This window comes from Polyodon spathula, chromosome 5 (genome assembly GCF_017654505.1).
Source record: "Polyodon spathula isolate WHYD16114869_AA chromosome 5, ASM1765450v1, whole genome shotgun sequence".
Classification (NCBI taxonomy): domain Eukaryota; kingdom Metazoa; phylum Chordata; class Actinopteri; order Acipenseriformes; family Polyodontidae; genus Polyodon; species Polyodon spathula.
The window spans coordinates 58,738,777-58,756,584 of NC_054538.1; the positions used below are offsets into that span (position 1 = coordinate 58,738,777).

At 35.5% G+C, this 17,808-nt stretch overlaps 1 protein-coding gene and 1 long non-coding RNA gene across 2 annotated transcripts in view; one reads left to right on the plus strand and one right to left on the minus strand.

The window, feature by feature from the left end:
• Positions 1–17,808, plus strand: part of LOC121316105 — a 149,857-nt gene that overhangs the window by 70,119 nt on the left and 61,930 nt on the right. The gene's annotated exons all lie outside the window — the stretch shown is intronic.
• On the minus strand, positions 3,182–16,536 carry LOC121316104 (leucine-rich repeat transmembrane protein FLRT3-like). The gene is made up of 3 exons (XM_041250877.1): positions 16,284–16,536; positions 7,441–8,249; positions 3,182–6,280 (listed from the first exon to the last, which is right to left on the minus strand). The coding sequence occupies exon 3, from the start codon at positions 6,249–6,251 to the stop codon at positions 4,278–4,280; it is 1,974 nt and encodes a 657-aa protein (XP_041106811.1). The 5' UTR covers positions 6,252–6,280; positions 7,441–8,249; positions 16,284–16,536; the 3' UTR covers positions 3,182–4,277.

Sequence of the window (17,808 nt, forward strand, 5' to 3'; positions counted from 1 at the left end):
ACAAATAAATACTGTACAACCACTTCCTCGTTTTTTATCGGGGGTGTTAGGGTCCTGTATAAATCCTCTACGCAACCCGTATTTTCACATTTTTCATATAAAAAGCAGCACACCGTTTTAATTCATACAGCGGAGGATAATTGCTTCTCATCAACTTCAGTCTCCAATTAATTTCATGAGTCTTTCTCTCCTTTCTTAAATGCACAAACCCGCTGCATTGAAAGAATCCATTCCCCGGCATATGAGGCTTGTTGCTCGGAGCTGACATCACTGCCTTGTGGCTTTTGCTAGTGCATCGCTGCCACAAGTGAACACCTCGTTGGCTAAAATAAAAACCGCTTCAGCAGGCAGATATTTAATTTGCTTTGTCTTATGGTGCAATACATGTGTATAGGATAATAGTGCGAAGTTAATGCTTTGTTTTTAATTGTTTTGAATATTGTTGTTTGTGATGTGCAGTACGAAGTAAAACGAACAGTAATTCTAAGTGCCTATGTATATTGCAGCTAATGCATATGCAGTTATAGACAGTAAAAATGGGGAGCCAATTCCAGGACTGTGATATATATATTCGAATCCGCAGTATAGCGAGGGGCGATATAACGAGGGTTGGGTGTACACTTTTTATTCCCCTTGGTTACAGTGAAGTGTTTGCTATTGCAATTGATGGTGTAGAAATTACCCACGTGAGAGGACACAGCAATTTAAACATTCTTGGTTCCTTGACCTTTGTTTCACCTGTACCCTGTACTCCTAGAAGCTGACGGATGATTACTTTGATCATTCTAATGACGTTGATTACTACCTCAAAGTCACATAGTTGGAATTTATCAGCCTTCGTCTGTTTCAAAAGACTGTACTGTGGAGGTTGAGCAAATTCTGGTTATGCAAATGATATCCTTCCTTTCAGATAAGAAACCAGATGGATACAATCAGTGCTCCGATAAGTTGATAAGTTTACGCATTGAAAAAAATATGAATTACGTATGATATTTAAATATAATGCGTAAGAATACACACATCAATTTTGTTGCACAGGTTGAGGTTGCATGTTATCAAGCTTCCTGTACTTTGTTGGTTCCCGGTGTCTCAATGGTCAATTGTGAATATACTGTAGGCGGACGTTAGAGAAAATATCGTTGAAATCTGAGACAGCTAATTGTAGCCTGCCTAGGAATTGCAAGAAACATGTGACCAATATCGAGGTTTTCAATAAAAAAAAGTAAAAATACATTACAAAAACCTACGATTGAATCCATTCACTTGCAGTGCGCGCTTGTGACTGTGGAATAAACAACAGGATTTCTGATCTTAAGAATTTCTCAGCGAGATCTTAGTCCCACCTCAACCTAACCTATCAGTTTATCTGTCAGCTGAATTTTTGGAACAGAAATCTATATAATAAACACAATAGTCTATGTTTGGAGGGAGCCCGGCTGCTTTATATTGCTATAGCAAGGCGATCAATATTAACGTTCCTTTATTTGCATTAGTGCAGTATCGGTACAATTTATTTATTTTTTAAATCTACTTCTGGACAATTTTTTTTATTTTAAAATGTTTAGGGAGCGTGTCTGTGGAAAGGAGAGCACAAGAGATAGAAAGGAAGATTCACAGAAAATAAGCAGCCTGTAATAACCTTTACTAGTGGGAGGAGACTCAGCGAACACTGTAGATATAGTAACGACATCAGGAGTAGCAGCTTCCCAGACTGTAACATTGTTAAAATGTTGCATTTTTCTCAACCAAAAATTGATTGTATTCACATAATGTCTAAATTGTAGAACAAATTGCTCAAGGACATATATATATATATATATATATATATATATATATATATATATATATATATATATTATATATATATAAGTATTATAATATTCTGAACAGCTGTTTAATTAATGAGCTCTAAAATGTCTTAACTGAATTATTTGCATGAAGAAATTAAGGTAAGTTAATGAAGTTGTGTTTTTATATTTACATCAATTTACAATTTTCAAGGCTACAGATAGATATAGAGGTTAAATAAAGAAAACTACTTTGCAGAGAAAAAGAACATTTACTTTATGTTAAAAATATTCTGAACCGACAAACTTTGAAGTCACCAGTCATGTACACCTAACCTTAACTTCCATTAGTACCACTGAGGCATGGGCTTCTCAGTAGCTGTTAAGACATTTTTCCTCTAATGAAATTTCTACAGTATGATCTCATCCATTGACATGGCTTTATAATTAGAGTGGAACCTTAATTCACAAGGCCAAAAGCACTGATTGATTATCTCCAGCCAGCTACTAAAATCTATTGCTTGGTAACCACAGTAAGGCAGCAGCAACTGTTAGCCATTCTGCTGTAAATGAGGCTGTGTTAAATTTTGCTTGTAGCTTTACAGTGGTTTATCAGAATGGACATCAGTGAATTAATGAGTATCAAAATGTTTAAATTCTAATATAAGCTCCCTACAGTAAAGTTAGCATTTTCACAAATTATTTCAGGGTTTTTTATTTAAATATATTTGATATGTTTTAGGTTAAAGATCGGTTAGTGAGGATTATTTTCATCAGGCCTGCTTTTAATCCCGCAGAATGGTTTGTTTTCGGAAATGCATTTCATACATCTTATTACTGCTCTTTCTTAAGACTGGTAAGCGTAGCACCACTGTCGTAGGTGCATCAAATTACATGCATAATTTACCAAATTGATCAAATAAAATAATTTTACATAATTTTTCGGCACTTAGTCCTTGATCTTTCTGCTAAGCCTTTATCGGTTGTAAAATAGGTTTGCAAATTACTCTTGGATACACTTAAAGCTCAGTGACACTATGGTACAAGCACAGTATGAGTCTGTACCATGAATGCCGGCCACACATCAAGTCACACAATTTTCTTGTGCCTGGGGGGTAAATCTAATTGAGTATCATGTTGTTATTTCTAGTAATCTAACTCTGGTATTGAATAGTATCGCACACTTTATCCGGATCTTTGATGCATTACAAAGCTTTGCAGACAAAAGACCAATTGAGGTCTGCAGACTGAAAAGTAATTGCTGCCAAAATATTTTTTTGTTATTTAAGGAGAGATTTTTGTATTCAGAACCAGTATCCAGGATGCCTAGAAGCGAAACATTGCAGCAGTAAATCCAGAACAACAGAGTTTGTTTTTATTCACTTTTATTCGGCAATATGACCAAAATTTTCTCATATTCAAGTGTGTATGAAAAAAAGTTAAGTCACTGATTTTTAAAAAGCTAAATACAATAAGCATTGGATCAAGGCACATACAAAACTGGCCAAAGGGCATACAGTGCACTTTGGTTTTCAGTTGTAAAGAACATTTAAATTGTGGCAACAAAAAAGTGGCTTGGTAAAAAAAAAAAAAAAAAGAGAACCAAAAGAATCGGCTGACACTTTATTTTTTAAAAAAAGCCAGAATGCAATATTTTGCTTTTATATGTCTGTTTTTTGTCCTAGCTATTACATATTGTACACAAAATGTTGCATTGCAATATCACCTGTGTGAGCTGTTATACTTTGTTTTAACGACCGCTGTATCTGCTTGTCATTTTCCAGTTTGTGGTAGGTTTTCGGTTGTGTTAGCCTGTGTGCTTAGTTAATTCTGTAACCTCAGGCAATGACAGGTATGGATCTTTGCACTGCCACTCCAAGGCAGAAAATGTCTGATGTTTATTTATACTGCAACATAGATTCTTATAAAAAATCCCTTTTCAGTACATTGTGTTGCCCATCACAACCTGTCTGGTGAAGATCTGAGCTCAGATGTGATTGTAGTTCTTTTTCTGTGGTCCCCCTGCAACGGACCCTTTTGACTGTAGTGTATTGTTGTGTTTTGTTGTTACAATACCAACCAAGTAAAAAATGACCTGTGCTTATACTACAAGGTTCTCAAATGTCATTTTTAAAAAGTCTGATTGTTCAACACAATAAGAAAAAAAAATCCACTTTCACAGTTGACAAGTCGTTATAGTTCAGAACACAACATTTAATTGGTCTGAAGCCTTAAGCAAAGAAAATACAGTACAAATTACTACAAATTTCTAAAATATAGAATTGTAATTAGTGACCAGACGTCCCCTCACAGTCCAGTGATAACCTGTAATTTAAAACTTTTAATAAAAAGTTCTTAAATATAAATTATATGGCAAATGTACAGAACATTTCTTCAGTCTTTTAAAATCCAGTGTTTTGCAATTGAAGAGCGACCAATTTTCAAGTCCCATATTTTTTATTAAAAAGTTTTAAAATATGCCATTCATTATCATGAATGAGAATGATCTGAATCTGGAATTCCACTGTCTCTATAGCTTCTGTTGCTACTGCTGGTTTCACTGTGATTGTTCTTATATAGGCTCAAGCCATTAGGTGGGAATATGGTATGTATTACAAAATCCTCCTTAGACACTGACACTGGCTCATTGTTTATTGGTATCATTTGAAAAGAAGTCTCTCTAATTTCTAAGATAGAGTTGTCCTTCTTAGTTCCAGCCTCAGCATAGTCATCCTTTCTTCTACGGCCTTTGTTGTATGCACAGTTCCTTGAAAACAGAGAGCCGTTTCTGTGAACATACCAGCAAACCAATGCTAGCATTATAATTGCCAAAAGTGCCACAGCTCCTCCTATTATAGCTGCCAAAGGCAAGCTGGAGTTTTTGTAAGGTTCTTTCTCTTGCTCCCGGTTCAGAGTTGTTGTGGGGTTGTACATTTTTAGAGATGCAGTCTCAGTTTGTATACAGACAGGCGTTTCATCAGACAGATATAAATTATTGGTTTCCATAGGAACCATGCATATCCGGTATGAAGACTCTGGCTCCAGTGCTGTGAGTAAATACTCGGTTGTATATCCTTGCACAATAGTTTCAGTGATGGAACCAAAAGCAGGGTTGTGGCCTGTCTTCAGCCAGCTGAGTCGTAAGGCTGTTAGAGGCTGTGCGACTTTCCAGGAAATGTGAACAGTTTCAGGGCTGATAGATTTCACACTTATTGTAATGATTTTCCTGGTTGGCGGTGTTGTGGTCTGATAGATCTTGTTCAAGTCAGGTCTTTTGACTGCTGGCCTTTTGGTCACAGATGCAGGCCACTGGCCTCTGAAAGTTGGCAGTGTGTTTGAAACCACAGTTGTGGTTTGAACAGTGGGGAATATTTCTGGCTCTTTGCAGTCAAACAAATTGGTAGCAAGGTCTTTAATAGCCATCCCTTTGACTTTGTCGGGTGCTTGGCACATTAACCCGCGTACATTTACCCTAGCTGACAAGCTACGCAACCAATCCCGCACCCATATCATTCTGCAGTCACAGTACCAAGGATTAGTGCGCAACAATAACTGGGTTAGGTTGTCTAGATCATTGAAGACACCCAGGGGCAAACTGCTCAAGTTGTTGCTGGATAAATCCAAGCGGTATAGTTGTCTGAGATAAGAGAATGCATTGGCTGGCACCCGGTTGATGTGGTTTTCCTGGAGATTTAGTTTTTTTAGGGAAGTGCTTGGCAGGTTGCTTGGTGGAGCTGTGAGAGAGTTGCGAACCAAAGACAGCTCAGTTAAGTTAACAAGGTTCATAAATGCCATCTCTCCTACTCCATGATTGTTTAAGAGGTTTCCATCTAAGACTAGGCGTTTCAAGTTTATAAGATCCTGTAAGGACTGCTCAGTTATGATAGAAATACGGTTATCATCAAATCTTAACTCTTCGATGGATGTTGGGAGACCTACAGGGATGGTGCTAAGGTGATTCCTAGACAGGAACAGAAGTCGAAGGTGGTTGCTGTCTTGAAATGCCCCTTCCTCTATACTGACTGCCGAAACAGAGTTATCGTCCATATGGAGCTCCTCTATGTAAGGAATCTGAGCCAGCGAGTTGTGTGTGATAGTCCTAATATTATTTTCCTGCAAGTGAAGTTCCTTGACATATTTTGGCAAGTTAGTTGGAAACTCGTCCAAGTTGTTGCAATAGAGGTAAATTCTTTCCACTTTGTTCAAATTCCGCAGTCCTGCTGGAATCCCTGCATTGTTTATCCGGTTGTTCTGCAGGTAGAGGGTTGTAGCATCCTCAGGAATTCCACTGGGAATGGACGTCAGACCTCGGTCATTGCAATAAATGAAGGTTTCATCACAGCGACACGACTTGGGGCAGGAAGCAGCGCTGACGGACTGACCTATCAAACCGAGACACAGTCCTATTTGGATCCATAAGAGAAGGAATCTCTTGTGCTGGTAGCTCATTCTTAATGGTGACATTTTAGGCCAGCTGGATATTTCTTAACACACTGGAGAATGAGAAAAGGAAGAAGAGATTAATACATGGGGAATTCAGGGGTAAAATGTAATCAGAAACCTGTAGACTACAAACAAAAAATATCTTGCTGGATCATTTTGTTGCCTCAGATATTTTCTCTAAAATCTAAAGTAAAAAAAAAAATAGCTAGCCCTTTAACTGGATGAAGGGTTAAGCTTTAATAGCTTGAGTGGTTCCTGCAGTTCTTTCAAGTAGCTGTTTAGTTTAGAATTCTCTAATGGCTATAATCGTAATATTGAATCAAGCCCAGACTTTTATTTTTTTGCTCGGATACTGCAATACGTAGCTCTGAAGTTAGTAGTGTGTAACAGCAAATCTACTTGCCTCACTGTAGTGCTTCACAGCAACTTTTAGTGACAAAGCCAACGGGAACTCAGTCGATAACTGTTAATATGGTGTGGTAAAATAAACCCTGTTTGTAGACCGGCAGAAGCCCATAACTTGTGTTTTGTTTGCAGTTAAGTCTTAAGCCTAGCACACATATTGTCTGGCTTGGATTCCTGAAACAATTAAAAAAGTGGCAGCTTTTAGGGCAATATTTTGGATGTTTTGAGAGATGGTCGAACAGGTTTTAACTAATTGCTCTGCTCAACACTTATTTCTGCTGGAAGAAAAACCCCTTTAGGTTTAACAGAGGCACGCTGAGGGACAATGGGGGAATCATGAACCAATCAATTTAAAGTGACATAATTGATTAAGGGGTTAGGATTGTGTAAAAGTGTTGTTTAAAAAAACTACTATTTTAATCTTGATATGCAGTACAATTTTTAAATGCAAATGCTTGTAATAAGCCAAGAATCACATTAGCAGAATGTAAACAGTATGTTAAATTAAAATTAACAAAATAAATGGAAAAATAGAGGACAAAGATACAGTTAAATATAGAGTGCATCAGTTATCAGATAAATATGAAGCTGAATGTGTGAACATGTTTTGTGGTGAGGTGTTTAATGAAGATATGTTTGTGAAGCAAATTGACAGCCTGATTTCTTTTTTCTTTTAATTAGTCAAACACAGATGTATTACTCCACATCTGTATTCCTGTCATGACCTCTTTTTCAGCAGATTTGATTATAAACTGTTTTGTAGTCCCTCAAGTATAAAAAGGAAAAAGATCAATATTTGTCATACCTGATTTAAAGGTGTTAGCAACTCTTGTGCTCACGGAAATCCAATGCAGATAAATGTCAGCTTGTAAGACAGGGCTTTTAAACAGTATGGTCCAGTCTCTGGTTATTTCCTGCACTCACAGTGGTTGCACAGGTGATCCTTGTTTATACTGTTGATCTCCTGGCTAGTCTCACAATTCTTAGTGATCATTCCAAGAAAGGGTTTACCATGGCACAGAAGTATATAAATAACACCTCTGTTTGAAGACAAACCTTAAGCTTCCTGCACCTGTCCAAGAAAGCGATTCAGTTAATATTGAAAACCCAGTAGGTGGAGGGGTTTTTTTGTAGTGGTTAACAACCCTAACCCAAAGAAGACCTTTTGTAACTCTTAGGCTCTTTTCTGCAATGTGAACGAGAAATTCAACTCCAGCTTCACTTCGGGGAAACCATTCATGTTTTAGAGGCTTGACTGATGCTGTCCTCTTCAGAGCGGCAACCAGTTTTTTGTTTTTGTTTTTTGGTCTGGATCATCCAACTGTAAATGCACAGGGTAGATAGCTCCCAAATATGCCTACTCCACATGTACACAGTGGCATGTAGGCATGACCAACTGTTCCTTTCTCTTTCTTCACACCAAGTCACAATGTCCAAGGTGTTTGTATCAGGAATCATTCACTTTACACTTCATCAATAGAAACTCCTTAGCCATGAGTTACAAAAACTAAATCCAGAGGCCCAGAACCTCACAGTCATCTTGTTGTCATACTGAAGGGATTATCAGCTTTCTCGCTCTCTCTCTCTGTCTCTTTTGTTTCAACCTCGGTCCTCCTATGAATAAACAATGTATAAATTTACAAAGTTAACAATGTGACAGAATTTATCTTGATATAATTAAAACTGAATGTATCATCCCAACTAACAATTGCTGTTGACAAGTACAATTGAAGGGTAATAAATGTCTGAGATGTCATTACTATGTAAATATCTGATATGTTAGTCTGAGGTACACCAAGAAGGCGTCATATTGATTTCATAAAGGTCAATGAACCAGGCAGACAGTCACTGTAATGCTTTTACTGTGTAATACTGTAAGCCTCACTACAAACAACAAATCAAAAAATGTATTGTTTTACTGCTGCCTGGTAGTATCAGATATGTAAGTATCCTTATGTTTTAACAGTTCAGCTTCTTAAGTTCATTCATTTTATATGGCCAAAGGATTTTTACAAATTAATTTGCTCAGGCTTGCAAGTAAATGTGACAAAGCACTGTGAATTAAATGAGACAAAGACAGTAATTACAAGACTTTTTACTCTCCAAGGTCAGGTAGTCAGGTGGCCACAAAGCACACGCATAGCATTTAACCAAAATGGAAAGGCTTGACTGGAGAGCTACAACTGCACTTCTGCTTTTCCCCACAGTAATTACATAGCATCCTGCAAGCAGAGCATCTGTCCCAGAAATCAAACTAGTCTTTATGAAAAATGAGTCCTGAATAATAGATGTTAGAGCCCTCGTTATTACCCGGAAAAAACGCACCTGGCATCCTGCAAATAATTTTAGAATCTTTTTTTCAAGACACCTGCTTTCAAGCATCAGGTAACATTTCCAGACGCACATTTTCAATTTAACCAGATTTTATTGAGCTTACATTTTAAGAAAGAAAGAAAGAAAGAAAGAAAGAAAGAAAGAAAGAAAGAAAGAAAGAAAGAAAGAAGTTATCATGTTCAGCAAAAAAGGCATTGTTTGCTGAGACATCTGAAAAGTACATGGAATCTTCAAGGTGGCATAAAAGAACATAAAATGAAATGTAATGATTCTTTTGAAATTTGGCCAGATTATTACTATGTACTTCAAAGTGTTTTAGGCTTACAGGAAATGTGTTAAACCTGCTGGCAAGGGTTGACAAGGGTATATAAACTGTAGTATTAGAGATTTATGAATCTCTCCTGGACACACACACAGACACAGACACAGACACACACAGACAGACAGACAGACAGACACACACACACACACACACACCTCATTTTCTATGTATTGTTTGATAGCAATCTGCTGTACCATAGGTGAGAAATGACCAAACACTGAGGTGGCTAATGGTATTTACTTAATTCCCTTCAGATTTGAAAACTTCTAACCTTTTTCTTACACCCCAGCTCATTAATTTTGTCTGTACCAAAAAAATCCCCTTTACTTGGATAAAAGGCTTGACAGAATGTCTCTGAAAGTGGACACCGTTTCTGAGACCTAAATTAGCTTGACTGTTATGGATTTTTATAAAACTTCCCTTCAACTCTCCACATCTGCGATTGTGTGCACTCTCCTGCCCTCCCTCTTTTTTTTTAAAGTGATGGCAGAAAAGAATGTCTTTGCATAGCAAAAGCTACAAAGATCCTATCCAATTAGAAACAGGGGGTTCCTGCTGCCTTGCTCAGTCTTTGTCATGCTACGTTCACTGGATAGCGATTTGGAAGAACTTAAGTTTGAGGCACAAATAAAAAAAATATATATATTTTTTAAAAAGAACCCCCCCTAGCCAGGCTTCAGGCTGTATGCGCCTGTGGTTCTCAATACACTCCTTAATTATAAATTATTGGAAATGTAAACAGGAACTGGAGATACCTGGGAAAAAAGTGCTGGGAAGTTAAAGGATCACACCCCTTGTTCTGTATACTCCAGACCACATGAATACTGTAATACAGGACCTCTTGTCTCACTTCACCCCCTTTCCTGACTGTACATTAACAATTTGAAGGATTTGTTTTCCTCTATGGTTCCAACTGTCAATAAAATATTCATGCCCGAGGCACTTCCAGTCTCATAAATTCAGACCTACTTTTAGATAGGAATCTGAGCCATAAACGGGCCAAATGACCGTTAATTGCAGTACATTTAGTGCTTGTGAGTGGAGTCTCCTCAATATGATACCTGAGTTTCCCAAAACCCATCATTTAATCAAGCAAGGGGGGGAAATGACTCCCAATTAAAAAAACAAACAAACAAACAAAAAACAGCCCAGCAGCAGCAAACAACGTCTGCTTTCCAGAGGATCACTTTGGAATTAAAGATTATAAAAAAGCAATAAACTGGAAAACAGTTAATCTTCAGAAATAGTTTAAACTTTTTAAATTAATGTGTGATGAAGGGATTATTAGGACACTAAATATGCAGCTGGGGTAATTTAAATAACAGAGCTCTCTTGTTCTTTTCTATTAAATTGAATGTTTACTGACATGCACAGAGCAGAACCTATTTATGACAAAATGAAAAATGAAAAAAAACCCTTAAAGAAAGGCTGCTGCTGTTGCTGAATGTTTTGGATTTCTAGAAAGCTTTTGCTCGGTGAAACCTCACTCCTGAATCAACTGATTTATGAGTTGAATTAAATTAAATATATTTTGCTGTCATTAAACATTAGTTTACCACATTCACAACACCTTTTTGAGCTTTTGAGTGGTTTTTTTTTATTTATAATTTTTAAGTAATCTGACAATTGTATTGTATTGTCATACAAGTCTGTTACACAACTGTACACAAAATAAATACACAAACCAGAAAATAAGACTTTACTAATTTGAGTAAAGTCACAACGTTGACTTCGCTTTGCTACAGGAAAACGGCAATGTGCTAAAAATGCTTTCATACTGTATTAAAAAAAATAAAGGTATTTGATTACTTTGTGTTTTAAGACAGTTGTTTCCTTTGTGATCTGTAATTTGACCCCTGGTCTGCCAATTAAATTAATTATGAAGTTGTTAAAATCTATGCATTCTAAGTTATTAAACTCTATTCATTCAATATAATGAAAGCTAACTCTGTGATTGAACTGTTCCAAACAAGCATGCATGAAAAGTATGTCTCATGTTTCTAATTAAACTGTTGGATTCCTGTAATTGTAATTCAGCTTGTATTTTATGGCCAAACCACACATTATTATTATTATTATTATTATTATTATTATTATTATTATTATTATTATTATTATTATTATAATAATAATAATAATAATAATAATAATAATAATAATAATGGTAAAATAAGGATGATGGTGATAATAATGACGATAATAATAAATACAAACACATTAACTATGAGTTTACATATTTGTTATTTGTACTGCCTGGATTTTATTTGCCTAAATAAGCATGTATCTTCCAGATGCTTAGACAGCAGGAACCAGTGGAAAAAAAAAAAAAAAAAAAAAACTTGGATTCCTTTCGGCCCTGCTATCAAAGCTGCTTACATAAGGGTTTGAGTTTTTCTTGTGAATCAAATCAAATGCCAGTAACATATATTTTAATAACATACATAGTTTAAACCACTCTCAACTTTATGTCCTTGTAACTTTTAACTTAATTTTCCTTTCGTGCATCAGTTCTCCTTATGCCCCAATTTAGTTTAGAAACTAGTTTCAAAGCTGCTTTTGCTATCTGTCATGAGCTGAAAGAACGCATTCAGGTAAAATGTAAAACTAAAAAGAGATAAAAATGCAGTTGTCTGTTAAGTCTTTTTTTCAGCTGATGTGGACTTATTTGCATTGAAGTATGTATGTATGTATTTTTTAAGCAAGGCTCACTGGTTTCACACTGAGAGCAGAGTGCCTTCTAAAAGGCCTGCCTGAATGGCAGCATGATCCACGAACGTCGAATTTCACAAAAGTGTCTGTTCCATTGTTAAGTACAAGGCAAGCAGAAGGACCTCTAGATCAGCCTGGAACTTGGGAGGTATATAGAAAATGTAAACATGTTTTTGTACCCTAAATAAGAGATTTCTATTGCTAAAACTCAGGCTTTAGACTTTCCTGAGCACGGCTGCTAATGCTCAGAGGTTTCTAATGGGTGAACTTGCTTCTGCTTCATTTATCCGTACTTGTAAAGTTAAATCGAGCATCTCTAAAACAAAAATGTACATCATGACTTTATCTTTCATCAGAATGCATTAGACTTAATGTGAATAAAGATGTGATAGCTACTATGTAGAACTCTAAAGTGGGCTAATGCACATTAGTAACTCTAATAGATCTAAACACCAGTATTTTACACCAGTCAGACACCTGAGGAAGAAAAGTGGAAATGGAGAACAAATTTAATTCCTATAATGTTCCATCTTTTTCTTTTCTTGTTCTTTTTTAATGTAAGATGATACCAAATATCACCCAAAGATTAAACTAGATTTTGTGTTATTTTTGTTTTACGGTTACTTTAAGTGTTTTATAAGGGTTACAAAAAAAAAAAAAAGTGGTACACAGTACGGATTATTTAACAAGTTTTTTAATAATTTTCCAAAAACATAATTAAATATGTACAGTATACGTTGTCTTTTAATTAAAATAAACAGACTACTAAACAGTAGTTACTTACTTGTGGGCCAATGATGATTTGGGTTTATTTCTATAAAGTAGTATTAAAGTGCAAAAAAAATGTACATTGCATTCCAATTGTTAACCATAGGTGGCCAGAGAAGCTTTTTTTCAGTCTAGGGGAGAACTTGTCTGGATTTATGCAGTAAGGGAAGAGAACAAAGGTAGGGTTTGTTTCGTCAATTACAGGCAATCTTTTCTACTTTGTGGAACCTAAATATCATTTTACCTGGGAAGCCCCTTAATAAGTGCCTGACTCTTTACCCAAAAGGGTATTACTACTGTATAAGTTTTGCTTATATAAAGCTCAGTCAAGGTGTGGATTCCAGACAATAGGTGACATACTTTTAAAATCTGATTACCAATTTCTGTTGCTAATCCTTCTTTAGGCCTTGTGTTTTGGTGTGTATTAACTAGTTTGGGAGATTACCGTGCTCCAAAAACACAAAGCTTTATGTGCTATAAACATTGGTGTAAGGATGAAACACGTTTTTAGATCTGTTGCAGCTGGCCGATTCCTCTTTAACTATTACTTTCCTTATTTTAGCTGTATAAATGAGGCATACAAGCGAATATATATTGTTCTGAGAAAATGTTCTATACTGGGCTAAATCAGATTTTAATCTATAAACAAATAATTGTACCTCTACAGACAGCAGTAAAAAAAATACCTAACAGTAATACATTTCTAACTTAGAATTGTACTCCCTGGTTTAATTAAATGTCTTTTGTTGAGGCCAGAAGCGTGAGTCTTTATTTGTAATTACAGATACAAGTGTTAAAATGAATGGTGAAGCTACAGAAATAAACCATGGTTTTATAGGTCTAATTAAACCCTAAATAAGTTACGGGTAATATAAAACCACGCTGCAGCTTGCTGCAATGTGTTAAACAGATGAGGCTGAGGATTTCTCTTTTGTTTACTCTTTCTGGTAAAGTGATGTTTTCTTTTGAATGAGCAAAGGAGCTGTGTCGTGGCTGCATAGTTTTTGCCCACTTGGGGGTGGTAAGCCCCGCAAGAAGCCAGCTTTTCAAGAGCTACAGGTCAGACAGTTACTGCTGGTGTCCACATTACTCGGGATTAATTACGACAGAGCCTCCCATGGAGCAGAACAGCAAAGGCCCCAAAAAAAAAAAAAAAAAAAAGCTTGAACTGTTAGAAAATGTATTTACTCAGCCGAACTTCCCATGTTTGCGTGTTGACTTGAATAATTGGTGTTCCTCTTAGTATTTGCATATTCAGTATTACCTCTAAAGTGAACTGCATTTCTTTTCTTTTTTTTAATTTGAACTACGGTTTTAAATGAGGTAATTGGGACATGCATTTGATTTTTTTAGTAATAAATACTTACAAATGTATTAAGCATAGTGAGTTTTATATCAAGTCTTATAAAGCTGTAATTAGAGACTGAGTATGAATAAGTTATAGAAAAATACTACATCTGAAATGTATTTTGCTATCCCTGTGTTTTATAATGATTAATACATTGTTTAATACCAAAGAACTAAACTGGTCTTGTCCAAATACATTTCACACCTTCTTGTTCTAAAATAAGGAAATGTGTGTATTTAAAAAAAAAAAAAAAAAAAAAAAACTGTTCTGGGAAAAGGTGCTAAAAAAAAAAAAAAAGTTTTCGTTTTTTCTATACAAGTGCACTCTAAAACATGGAATGGACTAATTCGCATTTAACACCCTTTCAGCAGAACATTGGAAGTCTTCATTTTATCAGTTTCTGCAATACACAAGTACCCTAAACTAGTTCACCCCCATTGTTATGCAAAAAAATACACTGTGCTTGCAATACACAATGCTGTCCTAACTGTGATTATCAAACACATGTGTGGTTTTCCGTCCTGCAAAAATGAATATAACACTTGTGATGATCCTTATTAATAGAAAGCTTAAAATGCAATTTGTCCTGGGTAGTTTGTGCCAGAGTAGCATTCTGATTCGGGCTGGTACAGTATGGACATAACAAGCTTAGAATTACAGTTCTTGAATCTGTTTTAATATAGATGTCTAAACTGATCTAATCTATCAGATAAAAGACTAACTCATATCCAAGCTAGAGTTACCCCAGCAGAAGGCTGATGGAACAAACAGAGCTGTGTCTACATTTAACAAATACAAATTGTACCACACACATTCACATGAAGTAGCCAGCTTGCATCCCCATACTGTTGATAAGCGTTTTTAACATTCGCCTGTACGACAAAATTAATAAATACTACATTGGCTAAATCTGAAGAAAATAAAATAGCGTTTATAATAGGGATTGCTTGGTAAACTTGGGTGGGAACTTTTTAAATCCTACAGTTAAACAAATGCTGTTAAATGTACTCCTGCAGATCTCTAAAATTTTAAATTAAAAAAAAAAGCTGGTTCAGGAATGACTCCAGTCAACAGTCTATTAAAACGTTTTTTTTTTTTTTTTTTTTCAGTAGACACCTTTATTTTAGTACCACAAGGCCAGATGACATATAAAATCTACGTTTGTCTGACTTTTCTAATCTCGTAAAACAGCTCCAAACATCTGTTTCTTTCTCTCCCAAGTCTTGTTAATCATCATGCCAGTCACACAGTACATCTACCCAGGCTATGAATTTTAAGATTACCCTGGGAATTAGAAGGCATGCATTATTATGACACGATAGTGTGTTTATATATATATATATATATATATATATATATATATATATATATATATATATATATATATATATATATATATATATATTGTTATTGGGGGGGGGGGGGGGGGGGGGGGGGGGGTCAAAATTCATCAAACTGATAGGGAACCAAAATCTAAACCAGTTTCTTTTGTCTGCCAGGACATGTAAGCAGAAGTAAAGAAGTAATTGATGCTCTACATACAGACTGTACTTGTTACATTGCTAAAGATTGGTAATTGTTCTGAAAAATAGATCATCTAACTGAGCAAGATGTGTATTCGTCATGTCCCATTACATGTGATGAAGGTTTACTGATTTCCTTTCTGAGATGAGAAATTACCTATTAAGGAATCATACGACACATAGCTCAAGTTTAAAGAAAAATTACAGCATTGCTATAATTTAAGGTATATATTCAGGAAACAAATTGGCTATATAAAAAAGTATTAAATAAAACATCTGCCTATTCCCTAACTGCACTAAAGAGAAAAATATAACATTTACTTAGTGTCTATGCAAATCCAAATAAAATGCAATGATGTTCAATGTTTGTTTGTTTTTTGTTTTTGTGTTTATTTTTATAAAGCAATTTGCAGAATTTCATGCATGCAATACCTAGGATTCTCTGCTATACTGTTAGTTATATTAAGTATGTTTTCCATTGCTGAATCTAGAAGTGATCTATACAGTGGTAATGTATGTAGGGTACCAATGGCAGTGCCTTGAATGTTTTTTTTTTTTCTTCAAATAAAATAAATTCAAAGTAACTGCCCCCCCCCCCTTTTTTTTAAAGGAAAACAACACAAAAAAACTTAAAAAACACTTACCCGATGATCAAGAAAAAAAAGTAAAATCCTGTTTAAAAATGCAGCCACGATAATAAATCCAGAAAAAAAGGAGTCCGCATTAACAGAGCCCTCAATCTTCAGTTTCAAAAGCAGAAAGCACAAAGTAAGTAACAGCTAGAAGATAGATGAATAGTTCTAGTAGTAATTGTAATGTGTGTGCATGTGTCTGCACACTTCACTAGCACTAGGAAAGAGTGGGAGAAGGGAGCATTTACTTACATAGAGCTCACCACAAGTCTGAAGGTGAAACTGCAGCAAGCCGTGCTTCACTACAGCACCGATGTCACCAATGGGAGGGGCTTACTTTGCTCTCTCTCTCACTGAGCTAAGGTTACTGGATAACGAGGCAGCGTAAATTACCGTCACTAGAGGGAGCAAAAGAAAGCAAGATGAAAATGTGACTCCACCAGGGTTTATTATTAGCATCTTGCTCAGTTTAAAAACTGAAAAAAAGCTGTTTCACTCTATAATACATGCAGGAGCTAGCTGTGCTATTGTGAAGCAACTCCCCTCACTTGAGACCTATGTTTTTACTGTACACAGCATCTTTGTGGAATAACATGTTTTTTAAGATGTAAGAAAATCCATGAATTTGGAATGGGTGACCAAAATAGTCACCATATTATTATATTTTTATTATTTTGATTTTTTTTTTCATGTTTATTTCAGATTTTTGTGCCATCTGTCCTTGGAACCCACATTTCCCAATACATCAAGTAGCTGTTTGGTTAGAAATTAAACAGTGACTTATAAACAATATTTTGTAATGCTTGCATATTATGATTAAGGTTTCATTTAAGGCTGTTTTAAGTACAAAATTGGACAGTTTCACAGTATTAGAAGCCTTTTGGTATTTTCTTTTTTTACCCTGGGGCTTTGCTAATTGACTGGACAAAGAGGTCTGTATTAACTTATTATTATTATTATTATTATTATTATTATTATTATTATTATTATTTATTATTATTATTATTAACAACAACAATAATAAAATAACAAAATGTAAACATATTGTATATGTGGAGTCCTTGTAAATTTGTGTGTTTTTTTTTAAAGGCTACTCCATGCCCATTTCTCTGCCAGAAGTAGTGGTATTTGCTGATCGTCTCTTCATTTTAGCCTCTCTTTATTTGATCTTTTATCCACTGTACTGTTCTAGTAAGGATTGTAGGATTATTCCCTATCAAAGTGGAAGGCGAGCACAAGCAGATAAGAGCAGTGCTGGCTCCAAATGTTAATTGAATACACATTAGTAGATATCACTAAAGAACAAGGCTCTCTCTCTCTCTGTCTCAGACCAGAAGTTAATTGTGGTTATTAGAATGATCACATTTTCACTTCAGTGGCAAAAATAAAGATGTTATGTTTAACATAACATAGGCTGAGCCACCAGTGCTTGGACTATATAATTCAGCATAGCTTTTCAACAGTACATATGAGTGAAAAAATATCACATATGTTATATGTTGTATAAAACATGAAAATGAGCATCCCACAAACAAAC